Raw genomic sequence first — 9,819 nt, 5'->3', positions numbered from 1 at the left:
GCTGTTCCGAAGGGCACAAGGCTGCTCTGTGCGCTCCTAGTCAGGAGGAGCCACCGCAGCCGTTGGCCGGACTTGAAGCCACGCCAGTCTGCCCAGGAAACAAGAGGGAGAAAGGCGAGTTTGTGTCTGGATGGCTTGACCTCACACACCTCCCACACCCCATCGCCACCCTTTCCCGTGCTGCGCGGTATAAAAGGCGCCTGCCTGCCTTTGCAGAAGTTTGGAGCTTTTTTTTTTTTTTTGGTCAAATCTGATCTGAGAGACTCGAGGCAAGGAAGCAGCGTGGCTTGTTGGACTGAGGCTCCGAAGCAGCCGATCGGAGACCATGACTTCGGTTTTCATGTGTGGAGTGGAAGATTTCCTTTTTAGCGGCAGCCGTTTCGTCTGGAACTTAACCATCTCGGCGCTCCGGAGATGGTACACGCAAAGAGTGAGGGGCTGCCACCAAACCCTGAGCACGTGGTGTGGGGTAAGGGACCTTTACCAGGTAAACCAATATTCAGCTATTCTGGTTGGTTGGTTGGTTGGTTGGTTGATTTCCTGATGCACAGCTAGAATGGGGGAAAAGGGGAAAGCAGAGGCTCCAGTCTGAAACAGGTTGACCAATTCACCTGTGGGACACTCTTGAATGAAAGACGTGCCTCGGATCTCTGCTTTGAAAGACACATATTCTGCCTTCGGATTTATACTTTCCATCCATGTCCTCTTAAGACAAGCGGCGAGGAGATCTTAGGTTTGTGTTCCACATCTTCCTTTAAAAAAAAAAAAAATGGGGAAAAAAATTCTTGGCATGACAAAATTCCCTCCCGTGTTGATTTAAAAGTATTAATTGGGATTGATTCTGCTTTCTGTCTCAATGCCATTCATCAAGTTTGCCGTCCCTTGCTACTTAAGGTGTTGAACCTGAACTAATGGGACTTGTTGAGTTTCCATCAAGTAAGCATGCAGTGAGTGAGCTAAATGCAGTGGCAGGAGAAATTTGTTTTATACTCCCTAATCCTTTTCTCCATCCTCCTGCAAATTATCCTTGTTTCCTGAGTAATAAATTGTTTCAAAACATCTCATGCTCTTCCTCTGTTTCTTATCCCATTTGTGGTTATTCTACCTAGTCTGAAGATCAGTGATCAAAAGGTGGAAAAGAAAAAAAGTAGAATTGTCGTTTTTATTCAGGAACAGTTTCATATTGTTGGGTCATATCATCCCATAAGATCCTTTCAAATGAACTCTTTTTAAAATAGATGATAAAATCAGATGTCAGTCTGAGCAGTCCTTGATGCTCTCTGAACTTGGCTGTTTTCTTGCAGATGTTTCATTTACCCAAACTAGGTAACATCATAAGTGCACTGTTACCTAGTTTGTTACATAATGTAATGTCTGCAAGAAAACAGCCAAGCTCAAAGAGCACCAGGGAGTCCTCATTTCAACCCTGAACTACAAATATTCTCCTTTATCAGATGTTCAGGTTCTATACAGTTTCCATGGAACTTCTGTGACAATCTATATTTTCATATGTGTGCATGTCTTTGGCTTTAAAACAGAATTGTTGGTGGTTTAGAAAGGAACTTCTTGAGATTATACAACTTCTAGTATTTAATGAAAACAGGTGTGTTGTAAAGGTAAAGGTTCCCCTCACACATATGTGCTAGTCGTTCCTGACTCTAGGGGGCAGTGCTCATCTCCATTTCAAAGCCGAAGAGCCAGCACTGTCCAGAGATGTCTCCGTGGTTATGTGGCCGGCATGACTGAACGCCAAAGGTGCACGGAATGCTGTTACCTTCCCACAGCGTGGTCCCAGACCCCAAAGGTGGTCTCTATTTTTCTACTTGCATTTTTTACGTGCTTTCGAATTGCTAGGTTGGCAGAAGCTGGGGACAAGTAACGGGAGCTCACCCCATTACGCAGCACTAGGGATTTGAACCATTGAACTGCTGACCTTTCGATCGACAAGTTCAGCATCTTAGCCACTGAGCCACCGCATCCCTAGGTGTGTTGTATCCTTATGGAAAAAGACAGTTCGGACAATGTTAATCAGATAAGGATACGGAAACAAATGGTCTTTGATTTATTTTTTAATTAGAATCATTTTTTTCAGGATGTGACAAAATATAAGTTTGCAGTCCTACATACTGTATATATAGACTATATACTGTAAACACTCTAGGTCAGTGATGGCTAACCTTTTTGCCGTCGTGTGCCAAAAGCGGGGGGAGCGTGGGAGGTCGCGGGTGCATGTGCCCATATCCATAATTCAATGCGTCCCGCCCTCCTGCGCATGCGCACGTGACCCCCCCACACTTCCCCCTGCTTTTGGCACGCGATGGCACGTTGGGCCCAGTAGGGCCCACGTTCCCCCTCCCCAGGCTCCAGAGGCTTTCTAGGAGCCTGGGGAGGGCAAAAACAGCCTTTCCCATCCCCCCGGAGGCCTTCCTGGAGGCCAGAAACAGCCAATTTCCCGACTTCCGGTGGGACCGGAAGGCCTGAAAATCAGTTGGCTGGTGCGCGCATGCGCGCTGGAGCTGAGCTAGGGCAACACTCAAGTGCCCACCAATATGGCTCCGCGTGCCACCTGTGGCACCCGTGCCATAGGTTCGCCATCACGGCTCTAGGTGAAGTCAAGCATCAATCATATTGTTGCCTGGACATGGATGTCTTTATGTAGTCACTAGCATATATGTTCGGTTGAAGGAAATTTCTGCCTTTAACTTCCCTCTATCAGACACATGCTAACTAGCAAGTGAATTAGAGGCTTAACCAAAGTTGAGAAAGCACATAGGACATGATTTTTGGAATGTGGCCCAAGTGATATTGTACCAAAAAGATGTGCAGAGGTAGGTGGATTCAGGTCCTGAGAAAAATGTAAAATTCCAAATTGTTTACTCAGAGATGGACTCTGAGTCTTTGTACAGGTAGTTGCCGACTTCTGACTGGACTAAAAAAAAAAAGTTACTAATGACCCGTCCTTGAAAATACGATTTGCTTCACCACCCTGTGAACATGTGGTTGGCAACCAGCTTGCATTTATGACCAGTAGTCAGTGTCTCGTGGTCATATGATCAGCAAAAAAAAAAAAGGTCCATTGGAAAAGCTGGATTCAGACTTATGATCTTGTGATTCATTTAATGACCACAGCCACTTGCTTAGTGGCTGTCATAAAAGCAGTAATAAAATTGTGAACAACTACCGTTACTTAATGACCAAAGTTCCTGGTTCAAATGTGGTTGTAAGTCAAGAACTGCCTGTAATGCATTATTGTTTCAGTTATTATTTTGTTATATGTCTGTACTGTCTTAACAGAACAGAACAGAACAGAACAGAACAGAACAGAACAGAACAGAACAGAACAGAATAACAGAGTTGGAAGGCACCTTGGAGGGCTTCTAGTCCAACCCCCTGCTTAGGCAGGAAACTCTATACCACTTCAGACAAATGGTTGTCCAATCTCTTCTTAAAAACTTCCAGTGTTGGAGCATTGACAACTTCTGGAGGCAAGTTGTTCCACTGATTAGTTGTTCCAACTGTCAGGAAATTTCTCCTTAGTTCTAAGTTGCTTCTCTCCTTGATTAGTTTCCACCCATTGCTTCTTTCTCCTACCCTCAGGTGCTTTGGAGAATAGCTTGACTCCCTCTTCTTTATGGCAGCTTCTGAGATATTGGAACACTGCTATCATGTCCTCCCTAGTCCTTCTTTTCATTAAACTAGACATACCCAATTTCAGCAACTGTTCTTTATATGTTTTATCCTCTAGTCACCTAATCATCTTTGTTGCTCTTCTTGAAAGTGCATAATAACTTAAAGTACTACTAATATTTGCTTTGTGACAATGTCACTAGAACAAAAGAGAGAGAAGAGAACACATTGCAGAAAAGAATTCCACAGTGCATTTTTATCCTTTTTTATATGGCTGCGCTGAGGGATTTTTTTTTTCTGTAATGCTATCCTTCTGTAGACTTTGTCCAGATCTGGGTCAGTTTTGAATATGCCTTTTCTTTTGCCAGTTTTTGCTCCTCCCTAAATATGATTCAGGTCTGTTCTGTTATCAGAGAGTTACCTTCCTGATGTTCAGATGGAAGACTCAAGTCTCTTTACATAATTTCTTTCCAGTATTCTCTTGAGTTGAAAAAACAACAACCAGAAGCCATATTTGTACTAATTTTAAAATTGCTTTACAGGTGCTACACATCTGTATAAGCATCAGAAGTTTTACAGTTTATCTGAAGAGTAAATAAGCAGTTGGCCTCCATCTTCTTGAATTCAACTGTTAGATATTGTTCCATAGAGTTGATCTTCCTAATAGAGAACTGAAGAGATCATTCAAATTGAATGCCCATCCATGGATCTCTCAAAGCAGGTGCTTCATTGTAAAGTTAACGAAAAAGTTAAAACTTTCCTGGCTGGACTTATTTTTCTTTGCAATAACAAAAAATGAGTATACCACCCAAGATGACCATTCTCTTCCAAGTAACAGATTCCAATTTGAGAGAAAAATCAGGACTGGCAAAGAACAGTTAACAGATTTATATAGAGCAGGACAAAATCAATAGTAAGACTCAACATTTTTCAGAATTCAAAAGAAAGAAGCTGAAAAAGAAGAATATTTGTAGCTCAGAGTTGAAATGAGGGGCCGTTGGTGCTTTCTGAGCTTAGTTGTTTTTTTGCAGATGTTTCATTACCCAAAGTAAGTAACATCAGCACTAGACTAATACTGATGATGTTACCTAGTTTGAGCAAGAAAACAGCCAAGCGCAGAAAGCACCAAAGACCCCTCAAAAAGGCAGAACTAGGATAATGGAAAAATTGGCCCAGAGAAGTCTTTGTAGTCCCAGCAGAGTCTTTTACAACTCAATAAGAGTTCGTGCTAATAGTATTAGGATTTGGCTCAACTCCCAAATCCAAGGCTGAAGCTTAGAAATCTCTAAGAATGTTATTTATATACACCTCATGACACATTTTCCTAGAAGAGATTACTTTTATACTTTGCAAATATTCTCAAACTTTTCAGTGATAATTTTTTTTACCCATTAATATTGGCTCCTCTGGTTTCTATAATACATATAACGTGGTATCAAAGAAATAGTCAATATTCAACGCTTCTTATGTTTAGATATTTATTGATGTTAAGAAACAGTTCAGTTAATGCGTAAGATCATTGCAAAGTGTTTGTGCTTATGTTTCATTCATGAAGGGATGGCCCAAATCTATCACTTATCTGAATCTGCTATGTCTTTAAACAGTACATGTCAGCTTAAACACTTGTCCTGATCAATCACTGCAGAGATAGAGAGTTAGAGTGGTAAAAATGGTAGGATTGAAATAGGAGAATAAGAAGGGAACCTGGACAGGTATAATTGGAATTAGTATTGGCATATATGAAAGTGAGTATGCTTGTGTATATAAAGCATCCTCTCCGGTGCATTATCAACTGATGGTCTGCCATACTGATACTAGAAAACTTTTATTTTGATAGGAATGGTATAAACTTTATTTTCGAGCATACCTCTTGAAATGTGCTCCAAAAAAATATGGAACTTCCCTAAATTTGCTTGTTTTCATTATGAACATTTAAAACTACCTTAATGTCTTGTTGAGCGCCAAAGAATTGAGGACTTTGAACTATGGTGCTGGAGAAGACTCCTGTGAGTCGCTTGGACTGCAAGGCGAACAAACTGGTCAGTCCTAGAGGAGATCAACCCTGAGTGCTCTTTAGGTCCTGAAGATGAAACTCAAATACTTTGGCCACCTAATGAGAAGGAAGGACTCACTGGAGAAGAGCTTAATGCTGAGAAAGATTGAGGACAAAAGAAGAAGGGGACGACAGAGAACAAGGAGGCTGGATGGAGTCACTGAAGTAGTCGGGGTGAGCTTAAATGGACTCCAGAGGATGGTAGAGGACATGAAAACCTGGATCCCATGAACATTGTCCATGGGTTCACGATGTGTAGGACACGACTTCGCAACTAACAACAACAATGTCTTGTTCCTTTTGTTGGAAGGGGGTATCTATAGTGTCTGTTAAAAGTCATATGTATCCCTACTGTTATTTGACATTCTTTGGCTATGGTTTTTCTCCAAATTAATGTTATTGGTGACTGTGTTAAAGCTTTTTTTTTTTAAAGAAAATATTCAGTAGATGAATGGAAGTCATTCATTGGATAGTGAGATGGATAGCATGTACAATAAACAAACAAACAAATGCAGTCTGAACATTGAAGCATAAATCTGTTGTATTATCCTGGAGCAGTGCCCCAAATTAAAGACTAGAGGGATGAAATTAAATTAGAGGCATGAAGAACCAGCAAATAAACTGTGCCTTAATAGTTTGAATTGTGGTGAAGACCATCCTTGTTCTATTTTAGAGACTGCAGTCCATATAATGATAAATTGGAATAAACGTATACTAAAATCTGGAAGGTAGATTCTTCCAGGTCAGATGGAGAAACTGCTTACAAAATCCTCAAATTCAGAATATAAACTCGGAAATGTACACATTTTGCTGAATTAATAACTTGGAACAGAGGAATAAAGAAGGAAATAGCCTACATTATTTCTGTTTCCTGTAATTCAAATCTAGTTAGCCTGGACACCTGCAACGTTACATTTCCTTTACCACTCCACCCTGAATACATTTCCCAAAATGAAATTGCTCAAAAAGGGAGAATGTCTTTACAATGATTCCCCCCCCCTCCAGAATTAACAGAAAAATTATTAAGGCTTCAAATATCCATACTAGAAAGACAAATGAGTGTTAAAAAGCCTTTAACTCACAATTTCCTTCAAACCCCAAACTCTGGTTTGAAACATTACAAGTCTGTGTTGAAAATTAATTATGACATACAAATTAGAATTCTTTTGTCATAATTCTGAAAAAAGTGTAGGTTTCTCCTGATGGGATTTGTCCAGAAGACATTGTATAAAATACGTTTAAAATTATTTATGCTAGTATAAATACAGTGTAAAACAACATCCCTAATCGAATAGAAAAACAAAGTTATAAAAAAGATTGAACAAGTAGAGATACCATTACCACTTAAATTTCTGTGGCAAATAAAAAATGTTTTAACCTATTTCCAAAAAGAGATATAATTGGGAGTAGATTTAAAATAAATACTACTAGCAATTTTGAAATAGGCAAAGAAGCAATTGGTGTTTTTGGTAATAGTGTGCTGAAATCTGATTTTCAATTTTCAGACCATTTTTCTTTATAAAAAGTGGTTCTGTTTTTCTACTTCTTTCACAAAATATTATATAAATTCTTCTAATAACATTCTTTGTCACAAGCTGCCTTGCTATTATTGTTCCCTTCCTTCCTTCCTTCCTTCCTTCCTTCCTTCCTTCCTTTCTTCCTGTTATACATCTCTTCATTATTCTGTAATAATAATAATAATAATAATAATAATAATAATAATAATAATAATAATAATAATAATAATAATTTTATTTCTATACCGCCCTTCTCCCGAAGGACTCAGGGCGGTGTACAGCCAATTTAAAAACACAAGACACAACAATGATTAAAATTTAAAATAATTAAATAGATTTGGCTGGTTTAAAACCCCAAAAATTTAAAATACCCCAATTTAAAATCATTATGTTGATAGCCCGGCCTGGCGGAACAACAGGGTCTTCAATGCGCAACGAAACACCCGGAGGTTGGAGATCTTACGTATTTCCGGGGGCAGTTCATTCCATAGGGCTGGGGCTCCCACAGAGAAGGCCCTCCCCCTGGGTGTCGCCAGCCGACATAACTTGGCCAATGGCACCCTGAGGAGGCCCTCTCTGTGGGAGCGGATTGGCCGGTGGGAGGCTATTGGTGGCAGAAGTTGGTCTCGAAGATACCCGGGTCCTATGCCATGGAGCGCTTTAAAGGTGGTAACCAGCACCTTGAATCGCACCCGGAAGACCACTGGGAGCCAGTGCAGCTCGCGCAGGAGGGGTGTCACACGGGCACAAGGAGTTGCGCCCATAACCACCCATGCGGCCGCATTCTGGACCAGTTGGAGCCTCCGAGTGCTCTTCAAGGGGAGCCCCATGTAGAGAGCATTACAATAGTCCAGCCGGGAGGTGACAAGGGCATGAGTGACCGTGCGCAAGGCGTCCCGGTCCAGAAAGGGCTGCAACTGGCGGATCAGGCGAACCTGATAAAAGGCCCCCCTGGCCACCGCCGTCATATGCTCTTCTAAAGACAGCCGTGCGTCCAGGAGGACACCCAGATTGCGAGCCCTCTCTGTGACGGGCAAAGATTCACCCCCAAAAGTCAGCTATGGCACCTGCTGACTATATCGGGACGCCGGCAGCCACAGCCACTCGGTCTTGGACGGGTTGAGTCTGAGCCTGTTCCTCCCCATCCAGACCCGCACGGCCTCCAGGCAGCGAGACATCACATCAAGGGCATCGTTGGGGTGGTCTGGGGTGGAGATGTACAGCTGAGTGTCGTCAGCGTACAGATGACACTTCACCCCAAAACCACGGATGATCTCACCCAGCGGCTTCACATAAATGTTGAACAGAAGGGGCGAGAGGACCGACCCTTGTGGCACTCCCCATGCGAGACGCCTCGAGGTCGACCTCTGCCCACCTGCCAACACGAACTGCGAGCGGTCGGAGAGGAAGGAGGAGAACCACCGCAGAACGGTGCCCCCTATTCCTAACCCTCTCAACTGCTGCAGCATGATACCATGGTCGATGGTATCAAAAGCCGCTGAGAGATCTAATAGAACTAGGACAGAGGAGCAACCCCTGTCCCGAGCCCTCCAGAGATCATCCACCAATGCGACCAATGCCGTTTCTGTGCTGTGCCCCCGCCTGAAGCCCGACTGGCATGGGTCTAGATAGATAGCTTCATCCAGGTGCCCGGGCAGTTGTCGTGCCACCACACTCTCAACAACCGTCGCCACAAAACAAAGGTTGGAGACCGGACGGTAGTTAGCTAATTCAGCCGGGTCCAGGGAGGGCTTCTTGAGGAGGGGTCTCACCACCGCCTCTTTCAAGGTGGCAGGAAAGGCACCCTCACTCAGAGAAGCAGTTATAATCCCCTGGAGCCAGCCTCGTGTAACCTCCCGGGAGGCCAGTACCAACCAGGAGGGACACGGGTCCAATAAACATGTGGCGGCACTAATCCTGCCCAGAACCCTGTCCACATCCTCGGGAGCCACAGGATCAAACTCCTCCCAGATAATATTCTCAAGACCTGCCCTTGTCTCCTCCCCTGGACTCATCCAATCAGAGTCCAAGCCATCCCGAATCCGAGCGACTGTAGCCTCCCTTACAGTGCTATTTCCTGATCAAGGGAAGGAAGTTGATTCAGGCCACGAATGCAGTAGCGTGTTGGAAACATGATTGTACAATAAAGAGCAGGACATTCTAAAGCAGCACTTGGACACGTCATAAATATCTCTGATGAGAATTTTGCCAAAATCTTCTTTTTTAAAAAGAAGATTTTTTCCCCCTTCATCTAGTTGAAAATAATTGAAAAAAAGTGCAAAAAAAAATAATAACCCAACTTTAATCTTTATCAGGTTGGGATTCTTTACCAACAGGACTGCATAAGCCCCCACCCATCAAATAAGGGCTTATGGGTTATCTGGCCCCTGAATTTTATAGAGCTCTGAAAGATGGTATCAAGCTCACACTTGCCATTTCTGTTACAAAAAAAGTTGCATCTGGCATTTTTTAATTAATTTTACTTTGCCATTCAAGAATACCTAGTAAATGAAAACTGTAAAACTGCAGTGCAACACTAAAGGACCTGTAAAAATGCCAAAAACAACTCGTTCTCTTCCAAAAATGAAATTTATTGAAAGCAATCTTGTCTGTGCCAAAGTT

The 9,819-nt window shown here is 42.6% G+C and overlaps 1 protein-coding gene across 1 annotated transcript in view; it reads left to right on the top strand.

Annotated features, from left to right (window-relative positions):
- The first annotated feature begins 325 nt into the window (after positions 1 to 325).
- FRMD4B (FERM domain containing 4B) overlaps positions 326 to 9,819 on the top strand; it is a 176,207-nt gene continuing 166,713 nt past the window's right edge. Inside the window, exon 1 of the mRNA XM_070933552.1 lies at positions 326 to 487. Within this exon, the coding sequence (XP_070789653.1) occupies positions 326 to 487 (162 nt within the window). The remainder of the gene's footprint in view (positions 488 to 9,819) is intronic.

The sequence above is a fragment of the Pituophis catenifer genome, unplaced genomic scaffold, assembly GCF_029215685.1.
Source record: "Pituophis catenifer annectens isolate HBS135680 unplaced genomic scaffold, rPitCat1.0.hap2 SCAF_2, whole genome shotgun sequence".
NCBI classification, from domain to species: domain Eukaryota; kingdom Metazoa; phylum Chordata; class Lepidosauria; order Squamata; family Colubridae; genus Pituophis; species Pituophis catenifer.
This window is presented reverse-complemented; position numbering and strand designations above follow the sequence as displayed.